A 20,903-nucleotide genomic window follows, 5' to 3' on the forward strand; every position below is an offset into this window, starting at 1 on the left:
TAACCCAGCAAGACTACGTTTATTTAGAAATCACGTCAGAAAAAAACTTTGCTATAGCCAACAATACAAGATTTTTTTTTTCAAACCTCCAATCGAGAAAATATACAGTAAGATAAATGTATCAGTCAATAAAACAATAATCATATAGAGTAAAGCAAATAAAAACAATGGCCTATCAATAAAATGGTAAACAATTCTGGCACAATGTTACACCAGGGCCATGATGCTGTGCTACAACCTACTCCAAAAATAACCTCATTTTCATGGAGATTGAAATGTCTTTTTTTTTTTTTTACAATTTGACATTTTGATTGAAACCTTCCATTAAACTATTAAAGCTTGCATGGCTTTGTGTTAGTAAGAAACAAGTCATCTTATGACTAAATGTGCCCAAAGCATAGGATTATAAAAAGAGGATGGGTCACTATCCCGAAAGTAGTTCAACATTGTAATGTGTTACTGTTAAGAGAATGTCTGCTGTTAGGTATTTTTCCAAACTTGTCTCACAGTCTCCAAATTCTGGCAACTTGTAAACGCTTGCAAGACCCATCCTCTCATAATCCTGTCTTTAAGCCGGCAGGCAGCCAGAGAATGTCTCCATCACGTCTCAGACACATTCCTCCTCCGTCACACTGAAGACTCATGGCTTGAAGGTACATGCTCCTCATAAGTCACCAAAGAGACATGTTGCTCTTCACACGGCACACCACACAGGCACAGAATCCATGGTAACAGATGGAGAGTGGTTAACTGAATTAAGTTATAGGATCAATTGCACGATTGTCTGCTGTTCAGGAGATCACGTCCACACTATGAAGTGCAAAAATGGGACACATGCAGCCACTTTCTGTACATTTCGTGAATGTCATCAAATCAATCAAAATACATGCACGTCATGTGAGCCAGATCTAAATCAAACTCCCACTCAGGGTCAAACACTACAATGAATACTTAAATATGACATCAATCTGTGCGGTCCTTATGGTATCATTTGGATGTGAACATAGATTTCAAACACTATTACATTAATTACACTACAGGCTAATAAAGGGTTACTGGTATGGAAATAACAACTACCATGGGCTTAATTGCATTCGGTGTTCACCAGTTAAAGATACATTGAGACAAACGTCACAACACAGAAGCACAAGCCCCACTGAAAGAGTGACACCTCCATCGGTTCATTTCACATTGCTGTGCAGAGCGGGCTGCTTGCTTTGCCCCTGTCTGGATGATGAACATACTCAGCTCTACTGCCTCCAGTTATCTAAATAAAACAACTAGGTGATGCTTTTGTGTGACTGACCATGTCTATTATCATGCATGTGCTCAACTACCATATGAAAAAGTGTGGAGCATGCCTTGTGAGGTGGTGAAAATCCTGTGTGGCTGTGCATGAACACTTAAACAAGTGAAGTTGCAACTCCCTATCTGTGTCCCCAGCTGTTTTGAAGGAGTGCCCTGTGACACATAAATCGGGAAGTATTTTGGGGAAGCCTTTCAGCAAAAGAAGAGCCAGCAAACCAACCTTCTAATCATCAGAGATATAAGGTCATAGGCCAGAGACAGGGAAGGGAGGTGAGGGGGGGGGCACTAAGTCTGCAGGTGGTGGTGCGCAGCACAGAGGCGAGGGGAGAAAGGAGAGGGGTAGGAGGACATGGGAGTGAGCTTTGTCACATAAGTTATTCCAAGGTTAGGGGCTCATGAGTTGTCTGAGGGGACATGCTCCTCAAAACCCTCACTCTCCCTAACCAGCGCCCTCTCCAGGATGACACGTCCCTCTTTGTACCGCTGACTGTCCTCAGTAGCAAACTCGTAGATCCAACCCAACTTGCTGTTGCAGTTCTTGCAGCTGACGTCACGCACCATGTGCCTGCCGGTTAGCATCACTCTGTCCTGCACCTCGCTATACTGGAGGTTCACCACCTGTGGAGTGGAGACACAAACATGCAGCACAGAGATTTTGAAGCAGGGAACTAGATACTGAATCTGTATACCATGGTTGATGCAGAAGTAAACATCATAGGTAGTTATCACGAATGTCTCTGTACCTTGTTGAAGAGGAAAGCTCTGCCTGTGGCTCCTGTGAAGCGTGTTGAGATAAGCTCAGACCTGTTGGTCAGGATGGTGTCGCAGTTGGCACAGGAGAAGAGGCGAGTTCCGCCAATGTGGTCCAAGAAGATGCGTCCCATTGTCAAATCTCTGGGAGTGACTGAACTAAAATAAGAGAGAGGGGAAAAAAAGCAAGCTTTTTATTGATGGAAAGTTAAATAAAAATGGGATTTGACTATAAACAGTGTACAGGCAGTAACACCTTGCAATACAATACCCTAAACTTGTGAAGTCTAAGAGGTTTTGCCATACCGTTTATAACCGTGGTCAGGTGGCTACTCCTTTAACATAGCTAGGTGTGTGAGGCTATTATGGGCAATGTTGTTTCAACGAGCAGTTTGTTACTGTTTTAAGGTAACATAGGATTTTTAAGTCTGTGAAGATTCTCAGTCAGCCAGACTGTGGGATATCTAGACGTCAAAGACAACTGCACTTGCTCTAAGTAACCACAATGAAATAAGGAGCAAGTGAAGTTATTTTGGTTTCTGTTTAGTTTAGGCCTCAACTCTCTCTCACGCTCTCTTTTCTCTCCCCTTTGTTTTTCTTCCTCTAGCTTGTTCATTTTCTGAGGCTTTTTGTGTTCTGGGAGGATAATAGAGAGTGCCCCTAAAGCCATGGAAACCCACAAACACACTGCATCTTGTAATGTGCCCCCTATGTCTTGACTGCCAGTGTGTGCTGGGGGAGGGGGGGGTCTGAAGAAGGTAATTTCATTCAGCATATGTGAACTAGACTCTGTGTAATGTGCGTTGGCGCTAAACGACACTACAGAAGTTAAATGCCTGAGGCTTCCAACAATCAGTCAGAAATGACAGACATTGTGGACTGATTATTTAAAAAAAAAATTATTATTAACATTTTTTCGATTACTCTCCAAAAATTGACTATATTGTGATAAATATATATCATCACAATATAAAATAACATGTACTCTGATAAGATTTTATACATTTGTAAACTGAATGCCAATTCTCAGCATTTGTAATCTTTCTCACCAACAATACAAGGCAACATAAAGCAACTTAGCAAGGTACAGAAATATCCTAACTTTATTGTTTACAGTCTCAAAGAAAAACTAACATTATAAGCTCAAATAGGTATTAACTGAACTATATTTTGAGGTGTTATTGTTACCTCCCCTCGTCAAAGTAGCTCCCTGTTGAGCGTTTTACTGATTTCAACAAGTACTTTTTGTTCCTGACTGGCTTGTCATGATGATTATTGACTGTAGATGGCAGCTGAGCTTTGAATGGTGCTGCAAATGAAAGCCGTTAAAAATAATAATAAAACAGCCTTTCTTCAAAACACACATACTTTTGAGTAACTGACAAAAGGGAACACGTTTGCTGGTTTTCACATGTTAGCTGGGTGGTGTTGTACTGATTTATCAAGTCAAAAGAAGCTAACGTTACGTTAGCCGTCCCAGCTAATAGCAAAAACGACGACAAACTATGAATAAGGCGAACAACAACATAACGCATATTTCCGCTTAGCTCCAAATGACGGCCTCCTACCTTTTCAAATTTGTTTTAGTGCCACAATATGTCCCCACCAGCGATAATGTCACCGATGTTTTAGGTATATTTTAGACGCACATATGTTGTTTGTACCGTCGTCGTCGTGGCTTTGTTGTTCTTTTTCAGCTGTTCCCGTCTGAGCTATGCTCGACTGTGCTCCAAGCTAGTATCAACATCCGGTCATGACGTAGAAGCCTGTGCTGGGGAATGACGTAAGCAAAAAAAAAAAAAAAAAAAAAAAAAAAAATGGCTGACTTGGATGTGGGCGGGGCTTGATGTCAAGCCCCGCCTTCCCGCAGACTGCAGCGAGATGTACTTGTGAAGAAGCGGTCCATGGGTGCGGGACTGCGGGTGCTCCACAAGGTGTCAGCAGAGCGGAGGAAAACCTTCACGTGAGTGAGCATTACAACTATATCAATAAACCGTAAGTATCTTTTAATGTTGTTTTTTTTGTTGTTTTTTTTACCTTGCACGCAGTGGTGGAAGACGTACTCCGATATTTTGCTTAAATGAAAGTAGCAACAACCCACTACAAAATTAGCCTAACGTTACTCTCTTACAAGTAAAAGTCGTAGTGTGTTGTAGTATCGTGCATTCGACATTTTACTTAAGTAAAAGTAGAATACAAAAGTATTAGCTTCAAAATATACTTAAAGTACCAACTGTAAAAGTATGTCATGATGATAGTAGTCTAGTCTTAGATAGTAAGTAGCCTAGTTTGTATTTGTCCCCATGGGTCTAAATTGGTATGCAGCATAGTCACAAAGGCATCACAAAGACTCCAACAGACATACTCAACACAAACCCATATTAAAATGTCACCAATAGACATACAAAAGTCATCGGTAGACATACTTGTCTCTAAGGTTTTGAGCAACCAGAACATTCTGATATACATTTATTTTGATGCAACACAACGTTATATAAACATGTTCTGCTGGAAATCTCCACATCATGATAACTTGCTGTTTTTACTCTCTGTTGACTCCAAGGGTCAGACTATCTGCAAAGTCAATCTAAGGACAAACTCATAAAGTTGGCTAATTAGCAATCTAATTGTATCTCTCATAACATCTCCAAAACTGAACCTGTCCAGCTTCACTAAATTGCTGGTTGTTAACATATAATTAAATAAACCCAGGTGAACTTTATCAAACACCAGGAAGTTACATTTATCATCACAGTTTACAGAGTATCTCATGACTGTGAAGCACTGACCTGACTAGAAGTTAAAGAGTAACGTATTAAAATGATTTAAAACGAAATGCACCAAGCATGTTATCCTTATAATTTGCATAGTTCTGTCAATATTATTAATGATGTACTTGCTCTCTATAAATGAGAGAACCAAGATTATAAACTTTGATTAAGAGGCAGAACATTTATGGTTGAGCTTTTACACCCAAATGAGTTTTATTATAAACCACAAATGTATTCATTTCCCTGGAAGATCACATCCTGATGACGTGTCTTACCGCTTACGGAGATGTTTATGTGGCCAAAATACTATTGTCTAAACTCTCTGGAAAAAAACAGAAACAACAGTTTCCAACTACTCCAAATAGAAAATGGCAAGCTTAGAGAAGTAACATCTCATTGATATGATTTTAAAGGTTTCTGTCCAATCAACATTTATACCAATTATTCATATATAGTGGTATTTGATTATAATGTCATTTGGATATTATGATAAACAGTATTACTGTCTGGCTGTCAAAGTACAGAAACCAAAATCTAGTTGTTTTGTTCATAAAGAATTGTGTTTAGTCTTTTTCATCCATCTAAAGATGATATAACGATTTTTTGATGATTTATGATTGGGTGAGAGAGCCATAAACATAACTTAACATTTAACTGACCTTCCATAATGTGTCTGTTGCCAAACGTGCGTATTCTTTAGAGCTACAAGAAAAATTGCAGGGGACACAGATACACATTGACAAACACATGCAGAGATAGTGCGGAGGAGGAATGACTTGTAATTAGATTTGATTGTTATTATTCCGATACACTGATAAGAGGGAGATATGACTGAGAGGAGGAATACATCTTTCTCACAAGAAGTGGTTGTCCTCTTCTTCTCTCCTTTCTAACGCTTTGCCCTCTTGGGAAGTCTTTTCCTTCTCCAAACCCTTTGCAGGTACAGTGTACTTTTACAGTCAGTGAAAGCTTACTCATTACTTACTTACTTATTCTTTCTCTGAGGCTGAGGGGGAAAAGAGGAGGGTATTATAATAACCTTCAGTGTGGAAGGTACTCAGTGTCTAACCACAATATGACTAGATCTGCACTCCTGATCCTGGCAGCCCTTATTGGATCCTGCGCTCAGTTTACAGGTAAAGTACAGCACATGGTTATATATTTACATTCATTGCATTGACAAAGTTTGTACCTTAAATTATTTGTTGTAGTCACAGACCTTGAGGCGAAAAGTGGTAAGGTAAAGTAAATTATAATAACAACATCATTATAGAAATGTCCTGCCATGATTTAACAACAAAAAAGCTTCACTATGTGCAAATAAGATGCTGTATTTTAGGGGGAAATGGAGGATGAAAGTGTTTTTTATTCTTGAACTTAATTAGCTATTTTTTAAACTAAATGTTTCAAAGTGAAGTTGTCCCTCTTTGAGTTCATATTGGTATCTTAGAAATGTATTAAGTTATTTTTCTTTGTGTTGTCACATTTAGATACTGTCAATGTTGATGTACGAAAAAATGAACTACCACCAGAGAAGGTACAGTATGACAGTAATTAGGGCTGGGTGTCATGCAAAAGTTCTCAATACTGGTACCGGTATTTTAATACAAATTTTATGAAATACATTATCAGGAGCTTAGAAAGAATCCCACACACTGACCATTACGCAAGCAATTATTTATGTAGAAAATACAACGTTTCGGTCTTAGACCTTCATCAGGTAAATTCCTGATGTTCCTGAATTTACCTGATGAAGGTCTAAGACCGAAACGTTGTATTTTCTAAATAAATAATTGCTTGCGTAATGGTCAGTGTGCGGGATTCTTTCTAAGCTCCTGATCTGCGACTTTTGCTCACATCCCACTCACCTGCCCGACAAAAGAGGTGTGCAAAAAGCTTACCTACGTTGCAATGAAATACATTATAACAAAAATAAATTACAACATTCCACATTACAGTACATTTTACACCTGTGTGACGCACGTGAGCCCCGTCTCTGTGCGTGACATAGTGTTTTTCCTCCGTGCCTCGACGACATCAAAGAACCAATCACAAGCATAATTAGAGCTTGGTACAAACATGCTGCATGCTTATTGGCTGAGTGACGCTGATGAGATTTACTTCTTAGAAATTGAAATATGGTACTGAATGACATGAATTTTTTCGGTACTCAATACTGTGGAGGCAATGCCTGAAGTATTGAAGTTCAGTGCCCAGCCCTAACAGTAATATACCATATCAATCAGTGTGAGAAATTGTTTCTCTGTGCTACAGACAGAAAGTTACATGCCAATACTCTGCTCACCTACACCTGCCCCCTCATCCCCATCCTCTTCAGGTACTGAACTCAGCAAACATCATCAATAATCATATTCATCTGACTTAAATGAAATTGTTTTCTAAAACATGTTATCTAGTGTTATACCATGACATTGCTGACTTCTCCGCTTCCTCTCCATCAGTTCATACTCTCAGACCTGCTGATATCTCAGCTGTTTATGTCATGGGGATTCCACTCTCACAAAGGTAGACAGACACACATACAATGCACATATACTTGAGTAATAGGGGGAGGGGAGAAATGGACTTTTCAGCATGAGCCTGTCTCTCTCAGCCCCTACCATTATATCACTTTGTCTGCTGTACAACTGTGTTATAGGCTATATTAGCCCTCCTACACAATCTGGACTGTGGTCATAACATCTACATCTTATAACTTATTCACTGTTATATATTGTTCTTATTCAATCAGTCATTTAATATGTTAATGTTATTATGTTAAGATTTCATAGTCATAGTTAATATTTAATAATAATCTACTGCACTGTTCACTTTTGCACTATCACCATTGCACACAGTCTACCATAGCACCTTATCATGGTCATTGCATTTCTGTGAGTGTTTTTTATTATTATTTTTATTCATTCTTATGTATGTGTGATATATGTGTGTATATGTGTTTGTTGTGTTATGGTTGTCTAAACTACTGGATGCATAAAATTTCCTTCGGGATGAATAAAGTATCTATCTATCTATCTATCTAATACACAAATGTGGTTTTCTGAGCTGCTTCAAATGAGAAGCTAATATATTGAAACCTTTATTAGCCCTCACTCACTCTGACAACATGTCTGTCTTCATCATTAGGGTTGAAGCATCCAGAGTGGTCAATAGAGTCGCTGGTAAGTCTGTTGACTCTCACCCACATGTCTTTCTCACCACTGAGTGTTTGTACAGTCAAGTAGAAAGGAAGAGGTGTATAATCATCTAAAAGAGACAGATTTTGGCGTTTGATCTGCACATAATTCCTACTGTATTTTATCTATCTATGGGAGATAACAATTATGAATACATCATATATAATCTTTCTAGACAAGTATCTGCACTTTCAGTATGCTATATTTTCTTTTATTGTATTCTCAGACCTATATCAAAGTCGTAGTCGGGACCATAATATATATGTCAGGTACAGAGCACACTTTGAAGAACAGCTTTTAGAGTTTAGCTTTTACAGTTATGTTGAGTTTATCTGTAAGGATAAGACACTGGGCCATAAACCCAGGTTGTTGACCTTCATTCACATAAAAGTGAACAATGCTATCAACATTACAGTAATGGATGCTTTCACCAGCTTCCTTTTTCACGACAGCAGTTACCACATAATGTAACACAATCCACTGTCTGACTGTAGTGTAGGGAATTATACATACTGTAGATTGAAGTCTATACAATTGTGTGTATTGTGTATTGTGTGTTGAATAGAGTTGCTGTCCATGTTTAACCCTGAAGTGATCACTCAACATGTGGTTCAGCCCTCATTGCAGCCAAGGTAACACACACACACACACACACACACACACACACATGACACACCACAAATGTACAGTCACACATTTAAATGCTGTTTAAGGATATTACTGCAGGTGTGTTCATTTAAATGTGTGACTGTACGTGTGTGTGTGTGTGTGTGTGTGTGTGTGTGTGTTGCAGAAGCTTGTTGGAGGAAGCTGAGGAACTATCTCTCTCCCTCTTACATCAGGTACACATAACACATTCACCTCTCATAACAGCACAACAACAGTTAACAAGTCTCTCATTGTCAAAGTGAACAACCTGTATTTCCTCCATTTAAGACAAACTCCCTCATAAAACCACAACATTTACACTTAAATGTTTGTACAGACTAAACAAACCAAATACATCAGGTTAATAAGTGATCATTAGAGGTGCTGCTAGGCAAATGTTTTGCCTGAGGACAGAGTCTGGCTAGCTATTTTCCCTTGTTCAGTATGCTAAGCTAAGCTAACTGAGCTGACTTGTCAAGCATGTACCCTGATTGATCAGCCAGTGTAAGATGGGTTAGATTGTAGGCCTCAACAGGATACGTAAATGTCCTTCCTTTTCCAGAGCTTTCAGCCACATCTCACAGTAGATGGAGTTTACTCCGTTTGCTCTGTCTTGTTTCTTTGCAGGTGACAGACTGGAAGTTTGGGGTGCTGTTTGTCTCGGCAGATTTCATGTGTGCCTGCTCACCACATGTAAGATTCCTCACTACAACAAAATCATGTTCGGTGTAGCATACATACGAGCTAGAAAAACATTTGTTAAGAGTGTATTACTGTTTCTTTGTGTTTCAGGTTGCTGCAGATGTTAAAGCTGTAGTGCAGGAAGTGGAGGCAGCTCTGCAGTTGTTGCAAAAAAGGGTATTGTACTTTTTGTTGAATTCAGTTTTGCCATGAACAGGTAGAATGAAAAAAAAAACTAATATACTGGGTGTATGTTTACAGTTGCATCACAGTTTAGTTCACGTTGTGGTCTGGAGCACAAATCATCAGCAGGACAAGTGAGTGTTTTGAATTTTAGGTATTATAAATCTAGCAAAATACCTGGTAGAAACTTTATTTACTCATTTATTTTGACATGATAGAAACCCTGCTTTTTACATGTATGTAGTGTAGCGTTGTGATCCTGTTTACTGTAAAATGCATGTGGCAGTGATGTGCTTGCTTTCTATTTTCTAGCAGGTGTGACTGTATGAGAGACGAAAGCATAAACCAGCGATTACATAAAGCAACTCTTCTGAAAACACTGCAGGTACAATACATGTACATTAATTGTGTTTGTGTGCCTGTGGCTCATCTAAATCATATTTAGCTACTTACTACTTACTTGACAAATATCAATTTGTCTGGTTTTCAGGACTCTCTAAGTCATGTCTTGGAAAACCCAAAGTGGCACAGCGAAAGGGCAGACTTCACTGCTGTACTGCAGTCTGCACCAGTTATCCCTGAACCCATCTCAGATTCTGTAAGTAAAGAAAACCTATTTCCAGATGCCACTTACAACATTACTGTAACTAACAACTGTAAATGTTTCAGCCTTCCTTCCAGTAACAATGCATGCAATGGCTAATGTGTAACTAGCATATATCATGTGTTCCTTTGTAGGAGAACACATGGTCTGACCTAAACCAATTAGCTTTGCAACTGTGGACAAACCTGGTAAGTTATTATTATTCAAAGTCATAAATAACAATGACAGTGTACTAATGTATACATTAGGCGCGCTGAAAACCTTCACCATTGATCTATAAAATTGACCCTGACATCTCTGTTGTAAAAATTAGCCAACAGCGAACAGTCACCATAATCTCTCAAAGCAAAAGGAAGATGGAACAATGATTACAGTGCATGTTTATAACTCTGAAGAGAGATTAGATAAGAGATGTAAAGATTAACGATGAGATTTTCCTACAGGATGACTTTCTCCAGCTTTGTTCATTTAACATCTATATGCAGATAAGAGAATTGTGTAATCAGCACTTGTTTGACCTGCACAAAATGGCCCCACTGAAACCTAAATATCTCAACCGAACATGACTTTTCCTCCTCCAGCTTCAGCCATCGGCAGGTCAGGCAGATGTCATGGACACAAGCATCATTGCTATTCCTTGCCCTACCCAGGTGAAGCCCGCCATCCTATAACACAGCTTCATAAAATGATTGAATGTGTTGCAGCCGCATTTAGTACTCAAGATATAATCAAGATCAAGATTTTAAATCTAATACTATAACAAGATTTAGATCTACTGTCCCAGAGGGATATTTGTTTTCACAGCCAGTACAACACATAGACATACACACAGCCACATACAGACATGGTTAAAACTGTATTCTTTTCAACTCTCATCCCAGGAACGGCCTTTCCTGCGGACGCAGAAGAATTCCCCCACTGACACAGAGGGCAAAGTTAACAGCAAAGCCTCGACACTAACAGATCCTGTAAGTCTTTCATCTCAACTTCAGAACTACAGTGTAGAATGACAGCACATACAGTTCAACTAATTTGAACGCCCTGTATGTTTGCAGGTTATGGGTACTGAGATACCTTGCACAGACCGCAGTCCATCTCCCACTACACCCACTTCAGGTAAAAAAATATCCGTTAGCTCTTTTTTTGCTAATGTATTTTGGGAAATGTAGTTCAATCCAACAACTTTATTCTTTGTGTAGTTCATGAACTCAGACCTGGAGATATCAAGGTGGTGGCAGCAGTAGGCGACTCTCTTACAGTGAGTGTTTCCCTTCTCCTACTTTTTCTGCTCTAAAAACATACTTATCCCAATGGGCATAAATAAATAAAGGCATAAAAATAGATCCAATCCAGATATACAGCATATATAAAGAACAGGACGACAGATTTAAAGATATGGAGTTGTTTTTTTTGTACTGTATGTGTCTGGATATGTGCGGACATTCAAACACAACAACCAAGGGATACACCTTTAGGAGTTATGGGTAGATTATAAGGCCTAATTAAAAAGAATAGGTCAAATTTTAACTTTAATACTGAGAAATGACTTGCAGAAATTTGCAAAGTGGCTTGTGACCCCCACACCTGCAATATGCTACTGGTTCAATAAAAACTTCTCTTCCTCTTGTCTTTCGATCTCACATATGATATTTTTCTGCAGGCAGCCAATGGCGTGGGCGCAAAGACGGACAACCTTCTGTTAGTGATTAATGAGTACAGAGGACTGTCATGGAGGTAAGATAAGCTAAGGTAAACCTTTGTTCCAATATTGATAGTTTAGGAAAATACTTCAGCAGTTCATCTGGTTATTCTGTGAGCTGTATTTGAAACTAACAAGCTGTTTCTTCCATTTTCAGCATTGGTGGTGATGAAAACATTACCAATGTGACCACTCTGCCAAGTATGTTTGTATCTTATTTAATTATTTTAAATTTAATTAAAATGTTATAGCATTGCCCAAAATGCAAAACATTAAATAAGCTTAAACTGTAGCACTGTGCTTGATAGCATCTATTATGATGGTGTCTGATCACCATCATTATAGGCCTCACTGTTCAGCAGACCTCATTTCTATGTCAGATAGTGACATTAATCAACTATATATTTTAGGATGCCTTTGATTATCAAAATGAAGACGCCACTTCTTCAATAGCTGTTTAAAATTGTAAATAAAGTATCAGAAGCTGTAAATTGTTTGGTTAAATAATACTACAGAAATGCTGAAATGCTTAGTTGAGGTTCAAACTAAATAAGTTAGTAAGTGGACTTTAAGATATTACTAGAACAAACTTTCACACTCAGTTCTGTACTAATTGTTCCAATATTTTTGCCGCTATGATTTTAATGACCGTACATAAATACAGAGCGTGCACAATCGTGTAATTTCCAATTTAGTTTCCTGATCTTCCCTGTGCTTGTGGTCTTTAGACATCCTGAGGGAGTTTAACCCCTCGCTGACCGGATTCTCAGAGGGAATTGGTAACGAGAACTCTCGTCAAGCCTTCCTCAATCAGGCTGTGGCAGGAGCCAAGAGTGGGTCAGTCATAGTTCTAGTATTACTTACTTTTTACTTTTACTTACCCTTTGAATTATAAATTATTCTTCATAAATAAAACCTCAGCAGAACTTAAGGAACATCAGAACAAGAATTTTACCATTTAACCTTTCTATTTTCAGTGACATGGAACTCCAGGTGCGCGTCCTAGTGGACAAAATGAAAAATGATTCGGTAAGCAGTGGTAAACTACAGTAGAATGCAGATATGCTCTCATGGTAACCTTTGTCTCAACCAAATTAAAAGAACATTTACCGCTTATCTCCTTTACAGCGCATTGATTTCAACAACGATTGGAAAGTGATAACCATGTTTATTGGTGGCAATGACATATGTGACTTCTGCACAGACAGCGTGAGCACCATACTTACTTTTTTTAAAATCAAGATTTTCGCAATGATTTTATATTTTGTACTTACGTTGGCATTATGCTTTGCTTATTTTACATTATCTACAAACATATAGATGTAGGATCTGTTGACATTTCAAACAATATTGCTTAAGATCTACTTCACATAACATATATAATTCATATAATTTACTGTCATATTGAAATCCACGATAATCCAAAAAAATGTTACAATGGCTACAACTTAAATTATGATCATTTGTTTCGTCAATAAAATGTCAGAAAATATAGAAAAATGGCCATCACAATTTCCCAGAGCTGAAATTGATATATTAAAAGTGCTTGTTTTGTTACTTAGAAAACCAACAAATATTAACGTTTGAGATGCTGGAACCAGCAAATGTTTGCTTGAAAAGCAAAATGGACTCACTGACTCAAAAGATGAATTCCTTACCGAAATAGTTGCCTATGTATGCCTACAGGTTTCATTTCATGTGAAACATTTCTTCCACAGGTTTTTTTCTCCCCCAGGAATGTGGTCGGTCGAATCCGCCAAGCTCTGGACATACTCCATAGTGAAGTATGTTTCATATGTTTGCACAAACATACAACCTCGCCATATGTTAGCAATTTCCAAGTCATAATCCAAATGACAAGACAACACCTACAAACTTTATGTTTTGTATTTTCCAGGTGCCTCGTGCCATTGTCAATCTGATAGAGCTGTTAAACGTTGTACCGTTGCGTGATCTGCACAGCGATAACACTCTGGGCTGTCCCACCTGGTTTGCAAAGTAAGTGATTTTTTTGGTTGTGTAAAAGAAAAAAACTGACCAAGTCATTATTTAACAGTTTTGGATGTTTGTGTTTCAGATTAATTTGCCCCTGCATACTAAAGCCTAAAAAAGGCTCCTCTGAACTTCAGAAGGTCATTGACATCAATAAAGCCTATCAGGTACAAGACTAAGGGATGCTGAAAGGAAGAATAGAGTGTTTTGTACATATTCTTAAGCACTTTGCAAACACCATTCATACACTAGTCTTAATTTGACATTTAAAAATGCTTTGAACCCCTATTTTAGGGACTAAATCATCATCATCATCATCATCATTATTATGACATTGTTAACTCAAAATGACTGTCACTGAAAAATTAAACTCTTCTTTTCTTGTTTTTTTTATCTGTTGGCTGTCTTTCCGTCCAGCATGCTATGAAAGAGCTAATTGACTCTGGGCGGTATGACACACACCATAACTTCACTGTGGTGCTGCAGCCTTTCCTCAGGGAGATTTTCCTTCCCAAGTTAGAGGTAACACACCTGAAACACCGAATGAAGTTTTCATTTATTTGAGCATCTTTAACATGTCTTCCCTCCTGTCCCTTCTTTTTAAAAGGATGGTCGGCCTGATCGCTCGTACTTTTCACCCGACTGTTTTCATCTCAGCCAGAAGGCTCACACACTCATGGCTCAGGCTCTTTGGAACAACATGGTAGGATTTGCTTTATTAGACAACATTTCCTACATGTGTATTTTGGCACACATGGTTTTTATTTGATCTTATAATGATATAAATAAATCTTTCACAATCTCTAGTTAGAGCCAGTGGGCAACAAGACCTTTAAACAAGACTTCACGACTGGCATTGATCTGAAGTGTCCCTCTGAGGTGACTGAGTCCAACAAGTTATCAAAAACTATACATGTTGTTGTTTTCATCATTTTTGTGTATTCATGTGTTTATGATTATTTCTTTATCAGACCAACCCATTTTTTAGGACTGCTGTCAACAGCAACTACACCTTTCCAGGCCCTCCCCCCACTCCGGCTCCTGTTACAGTAGGTCATAGTTTCTGTCTATTTATGCATGATGTATCAAGCAAAAGAGTATAACACATCTTTGTCATTCTTTAGAATTGGGGCAGTGACTTTTCCTGCATTAACACAGCTCCATCCAACTCTGTGCCCACTTCAGGTAAGTACTAAACGTGTTACTTAGGTATTACCTTACCTAAAGGGAAATAGAGAGGTTGGATGTAAAATACTGTATGCAGCGGCCCGGGTTCAAATCCGACCTGCGGCCCTTTGCTGCGTGTCATCCCCCATCTCTCTTCCCACTTTCATGTCTATCCACTGTCACTACTTAATAAAGGGAAAAGCCCCAAAAGAAAGAATCTTAAAAAAATAAAAAAAATACTGTATGCTCATGTTGATCTTTTGTTAGCTCACAGGTTACGACCAGCAGATATCAAAGTGGTGGCAGCTTTGGGAGACTCTATAACGGTAAGTTTGTACACAAGAATAACCTGTGAAGCACTTTTTTGTTTTGAAAAGTGACAAATAAATGACGTCTCCTTGTATTCTTGCTAATAGACTAAAAAATGTCAGAAAATGTAATAGCATTCTATTATGTTAAGTGGTGTAACAAATGATGTAATAATTATATTGAAAGACGGAATAGATTCGTTTGTGCAAGTAAAAGTAATGTTATACCAATTTTAATTTCTTTTGGGCCTATTAGTGCTACTGTATTATAGCATTTTCTTGTCTTGTGCATCATCAAAATCCAGGTTGCCATATTTTGTATTTTGTAGTTTAGATAGCATTTTTAATTAAATAGGTCAGAGTGAGAAACAGAGAAATGTTTGGGTAGTTTAACCATCTTTTTCTGCATGTAGGCCGGCTTTGGTGCTAAGGCAAAGACTCTCCTGCAGCTAAGAACTGAGTACAGAGGGGTGTCATGGAGGTCAGAGGCTACACACACACACACACACACACACACACTATATACAGAATACAAATTGTACATTGCATTGTAATCATTTTATTTTTTGTGTGTGTTTCATTTAAAAGCATTGGAGGAGACAAAAGTCTTGAGACTGTCACAACATTACCTAGTAAGTCCCAAGCCTTATCTGTCCTGTAGCTCTCTTGTCGTATACAGTAATGCATATCATCACCACTAGGTGGCAGATTTGGACTGTACCAAAACTTTGTCTCCTGTGCAGTGATTTCCCTACTTTTTTTTTTTTTTCCATTAGATATACTTAAGAAGTTCAATCCTAACATCAAAGGAGTGTCAAAGGGACAAGGCAAATGGCAGACTGGCTTCAACATGGCTGTATCAGGAGCTAAGATATCGTGAGTTCTAACATTTCTTGGATCTGTTATCAGGGTCGAACGGTTCCCTTTCATGTGTTATGTTTTAAGCATCTTGTGCACTAAATTTCATACAGAGGGATCCCAGAGCAGGTCCGCCGCCTGATTGATACCATGAAGAATAACTCTGTGAGTTTAATATATGGTACTATAGTAACGCATGCACCGTTTTGTGACATATTTTAATGCACAAGAAAAAAAAAAACACATCATCTTTGTTCCATATCTCTTTCTTTCTGATCCTTTCTCCATCATTTGAACAAAACTAGGCGGTGGATTTTGAGAATGACTGGAAGCTGGTGACCCTCTTCATTGGAGGCAATGACCTGTGTCAGTACTGCAATGACCGGGTGAGTTGCTTTTAGACTGTCACAGGACAAGCAGGATGATCCAATGGATGAAGGGCATTTTCAAAGCACTCTCCTCAGTTAAACGATTCTCCTGCCATAGCACAGTGGTCAAACATCCTGTTGTGTTGTGTGATGCCCTGTGTAGAGCCGTCTCATGATATCACTGTCCTAGTGGGACTATGCACCGGAGCAGAATAATCAAGCTTTGTGAGCAGCCCTCCCTAATTGTTTTATTGTGTCAGAGTAAGATGAGAGCAGACATGGTTTCTTTTCAATGGGCACATTCTGTCAAAACATCCCCCCCATCCTCCTCTATCTCGGCTATCTCTGTCTGCATTAAACCAGCACACGAGGCACAGGGACAGGCCTTGTTCTCTACCAGGCATAAACAACACAGAGGTCAACCAAGACTCTCTTCATCCTGTCTCTGTCTCACTCCCTCCTCCTTCTTCTTCTCTCTCTTTCTCCTTTCTCATTTTGCCTCCATTTCCCTTTTTATCTCTCTCTCTCCCTCCATTACTCCCCTTGCGCTCCACTGACAGTGTAGTCTCTCTTTTAGTGTTTGTGCTTTGAAGCAGAATATCAAAGCACAACATCAATTTAAGATTAGCTCTGAGACTGTGGTAGTGACAGCTCAGGGTTAGTTGTTGCTCGTACGCTCATACATGTTGCATGAAGTTGGCTCTTTCGGTTGATTTGCACTTTTTAGCTACACACTTGGCCAGTTTCCCCTTAAATGTGCCTTAATAATTATGTGGCCACAACAGAGAAGAGTTGTAAATGGAACAAAAAAACATGAGAGTACATGGATTAATAAAAAAGACTTGTATATTGTGTGTAATTGTATTATTATTTTCATCTCAAAACTACAGGCCTCTTTGTCACCTCAGAACTACATCCATCATATGATGACAAGCTTGGATATACTTTACAAAGAGGTAAAAAAAAAATGCTGTTATCTTCCAATAAATAATAGTTGGTTTTGCAAAAAAATGCTGTAATGGACTAGAAAATAAAATGTGCAGTTTTCTCTCCTATATTAAAGAGGTTCACATTACTTCCCTTAAATTATGATTGATAAAGGAATCAATTCTGAATGTTACTCTTTGAAACTGCATAAAGGTCATGTTTTCTTGCTCTCTGACCATAGGTTCCCAAGACAATTGTCAATGTGTTGGAGATCCTAGAAATCGAAGGCCTTCGCAGGATCAAACGGGATAGTCTCGGGTGCAGTGTGTTACAAAAGTACGCCCATCCACCTACTCAGTCCAAAGCAGATTGGATCTTTTGAATCAACAGCGCTTCTTTTAATATTGATCTAATAGCTTGTCAATCCAGAAAAGAAATTCATAATAATCTGATGATTATTAAAGGATACCACATGAATGAATCAATGACAAATCCAATGTATGTACTATGCAAAGAGTATCTTAATTCAGTGATTATTTAACATGTATAAAAGCATTCTATTTGCCTAGATCATCTGTTTATTTTCACCCCTGGTCCTTAGGTATGTCTGCCCGTGCTTCCTGTTACCAGGAGAGGATTCCCCAGAGCTGGCTGAAATAAAACGGATCAATCGGGAACTACAGGTTAGCAGACTGGGACAGTGAGGCAAAAATGTGTGACTAGCAGCATCTACTTAAAGTCCCCCCTGCACTCAAAAATGTTTGAAAAAAATATTTTGCTTATTGTTATTTCACTCCGATATGTGAGCTCCACTCTGCAGAATGATGTATGTGCAGAGATTGACACTAGACGGCTGTTTTTACATTCATCTGCTGAATGGGGGAAGATTCTCTGTGCTAACCTTGACTCTGAGTTTAAGACGTGTGCATACGAACATCACAACTACTTTAAAAGCCAATCATGGTCCAATATGCAACATACATAAGCGGGATGTAGAAACATTGATCTTTCAGTATAGTAGGAGACACATTATGTTTAGTAGTTAAACATTCGAGGTGTAAATATTTGCATTTTCATAGATTCTGGATTTTGAGGGAGAAGAAGTAGATGGAATTAGAAGATTTGTGGTCTTTCTTTCAGATTGAGACGGAAAAATTGGTATATGGAAGCCGCTACAATGAGAGAGAGGACTTTGCTGTGGTCCTGCAGCCCTTTTTTAGAAACACCATTGTTCCTTTGAATGCTGTAAGTCTTTCAAATACCCCTGAGCCTTCACTGCACTCTACACAAACATATGCATTAGCTTTAGGACAGTATCAAAACCTTCCCCTCAAAAAGTACATCATTCCCACTAACACTGATGTTGTATTATTTCTTCTCCAGGACGGCAGACCTGACACCACCTACTTCTCTGAGGACTGTTTCCACTTCAGTGAACGGGGACATGCTGACATGGCTGCAGCTCTGTGGAACAACATGGTAAGTCCCTGTTTGACTGTAGATAAGTCTTTCTAAATGACCACATCTCACTGCAATATAGTCATGTGCTGAGCAAAGATTTACTCTGTTTTATCTCTAGTTGGAACCAGTGGATAAAAAACAGGCATACAATAATTTCACAAATTCCAGAAATAACATCAAGTGCCCCAGTGAGGTAAGAAAGGTGCCACACAAGCACCTCTCACATGCTACTGCTAACCCTCTTGTGATTTATCTGTACAATTTGTGCATAATGGCATGAATGGTTCATAACATGGTAACCATTCACATTCATAAAAGCCAATGTGATTGAATAGAAGCCTTTCCCTCATGTGTGTTCCAGGAGCATCCTTACATCTTCACAAAAGTGAACAGCTTTCCCAGTTCAACCACCACCACAGCACCCACAACTCAAAGCACAGCCCTGCCTCTCGCCTCTCAATGCACGGACAACGTGCCAGTGTGGCTCGCTGCTGTGCTGGCCGTAACGGGTCTTCTGATTGGCTGGGCTGTCACCTGGCTCCTCCTCTCCCGCAGAGCCAAGAGAAGCAAGCAGATGATGACAGCTGCAGTGGAGATGAAGGGCACTGTGTTTTAAAGTGCTACTTACTGTATTTTTTTTTACACTGTACTATTCAAGGACCACAATACAAAACACCATTGCAATATGTAAATTAATTGTGGTGATAATAATGCAATCATTTTCTTAACAAGACATGATAAGAAAGACTAGAGAAGTTAATTATGGTTCTTGAACCACCGAAAATATTACTGGATGCAAAGGTGGAAAAGGATACACCAGTCTTCACCTAAGGAAAGCAATAAATAAGACAACTGGGTGACTCTCCATTATAAGTCCTGCATTCAAACCTCACCGAAGTGATGAGGTGGATTTAAATGTTGTAGCTGGTCTAACAACTGACTTAATGAGACAATGCAGTCACCAACCACCGCAAATCAAACAGTACATTTCTTGTGCAGAGGACTGAAAACATATTACTGCTGTTATATATTTAATTTTATTAAAAGGGTCTAAGGAGAGAGCATGTTGTATTCTGTACAGAATGTAAAGCCCCTTGAGGCAAATTTGTTATTTGTGATTTTGGGCTGTATAAATAAAATTGACCTGACTTAAAATGAAACTGTATTTGAATTGAATACTGTCACACAATTTAACCAGGAACATCAGATAAAAGTTCTGGAGTACACTCTTTGTAGATGTAAATATGATTCTAACATTGTGCGGCTATTTTGATCAATGATAAATACTTGGAAAGACAATGTAATTATATTTGTATCTTAATGCCTTTGATTGTAATAACTGTAATATTGTTAGGTTATTTAGAATATATAATTTGCAATCAGTCATACAGTACAAACTGTAACCTAGCGACATTGTTCAAGTGACATTTGAACGGCCATACACAGACACAGTCCTGACATGTTGTAGTCTGCCTGTCCAGGAAATCATCCCCATTACACCTTAATGGTATTTATTTTAGATACACAGGGAAACCAGAATATCACCATATCATAAATTACACAAACCACCATTGTGCAAATTATTCTGCTTGGATCCCAGCATACATCAGCCTGCATGTATTACCGTCATCATTACCACCACTGATAAAACATAAAAAGGGTTATTTTATAACCTCTTAAGAGTGATGAAAGCCACCGGCTGCTTCTGTTGATTATGTCGCAAGAATACAGTCATAGAAAGTACATTAACTCAACTGCTGCACTACAATTTTGAAGTTTTTGTACTTTACTTGAGTATTTTCATTTGGTGCCATATTAGCTATAATTCTACTCCGCTAAATTTCAGAGGGAAGCATTGTTCTTTTTACTCCTCTACATTAATTTGACAGCTGACGTTATTACTTACATTGCATATTTAGATTTTACCAACAAAACATACTACCCAACATATAAAATAGTTAATATTAGCTCCACTTGAACC

The 20,903-nt window shown here is 38.6% G+C and overlaps 2 protein-coding genes across 5 annotated transcripts; one reads left to right on the forward strand and one right to left on the reverse strand.

Annotated features, from left to right (window-relative positions):
* On the reverse strand, positions 1 to 3,785 carry ypel5 (yippee-like 5). Of its 2 annotated transcripts, none has more exons than XM_031309729.2 (3): positions 3,723 to 3,785; positions 2,052 to 2,227; positions 1 to 1,926 (listed from the first exon to the last, which is right to left on the reverse strand). In XM_031309729.2, the coding sequence occupies exons 2-3, from the start codon at positions 2,190 to 2,192 to the stop codon at positions 1,702 to 1,704; spliced, it is 366 nt and encodes a 121-aa protein (XP_031165589.1). In that variant the 5' UTR covers positions 2,193 to 2,227; positions 3,723 to 3,785; the 3' UTR covers positions 1 to 1,701. The 2 variants fall into 2 exon arrangements, with proteins under 2 accessions (XP_031165589.1, XP_031165588.1); XM_031309728.2 differs by having other exon boundaries at positions 2,052 to 2,217; positions 3,627 to 3,785.
* A 174-nt stretch (positions 3,786 to 3,959) lies between these two features.
* Positions 3,960 to 20,221, forward strand: plb1 (phospholipase B1). Of its 3 annotated transcripts, none has more exons than XM_031309722.2 (44): positions 3,960 to 4,025; positions 5,835 to 5,965; positions 6,320 to 6,366; positions 7,104 to 7,167; positions 7,292 to 7,355; positions 7,977 to 8,011; positions 8,592 to 8,658; positions 8,820 to 8,868; positions 9,302 to 9,367; positions 9,467 to 9,532; positions 9,617 to 9,672; positions 9,851 to 9,923; positions 10,029 to 10,136; positions 10,277 to 10,330; positions 10,724 to 10,792; positions 11,024 to 11,110; positions 11,198 to 11,258; positions 11,342 to 11,400; positions 11,803 to 11,876; positions 11,999 to 12,042; positions 12,570 to 12,678; positions 12,819 to 12,870; positions 12,970 to 13,050; positions 13,560 to 13,625; positions 13,739 to 13,839; positions 13,919 to 14,000; positions 14,251 to 14,355; positions 14,441 to 14,536; positions 14,641 to 14,712; positions 14,805 to 14,882; positions 14,958 to 15,018; positions 15,268 to 15,326; positions 15,722 to 15,789; positions 15,897 to 15,940; positions 16,085 to 16,184; positions 16,280 to 16,331; positions 16,472 to 16,552; positions 17,425 to 17,490; positions 17,703 to 17,797; positions 18,063 to 18,144; positions 18,602 to 18,706; positions 18,845 to 18,940; positions 19,041 to 19,115; positions 19,284 to 19,538. In XM_031309722.2, exons 2-44 carry the CDS (start codon positions 5,905 to 5,907, stop codon positions 19,536 to 19,538), a joined length of 3,285 nt encoding a protein of 1,094 aa, XP_031165582.1. In that variant the 5' UTR covers positions 3,960 to 4,025; positions 5,835 to 5,904. The 3 variants fall into 3 exon arrangements, with proteins under 3 accessions (XP_031165582.1, XP_031165580.1, XP_031165581.1); XM_031309720.1 differs by lacking the exon at positions 3,960 to 4,025 and adding an exon at positions 4,062 to 4,191 and having other exon boundaries at positions 19,284 to 20,221; XM_031309721.1 differs by lacking the exon at positions 3,960 to 4,025 and adding an exon at positions 4,062 to 4,191 and having other exon boundaries at positions 9,854 to 9,923; positions 19,284 to 20,221.
* The last annotated feature ends 682 nt before the right edge of the window (positions 20,222 to 20,903 follow it).

The sequence above is a fragment of the Sander lucioperca genome, chromosome 18, assembly GCF_008315115.2.
Source record: "Sander lucioperca isolate FBNREF2018 chromosome 18, SLUC_FBN_1.2, whole genome shotgun sequence".
Lineage (NCBI taxonomy): Eukaryota > Metazoa > Chordata > Actinopteri > Perciformes > Percidae > Sander > Sander lucioperca.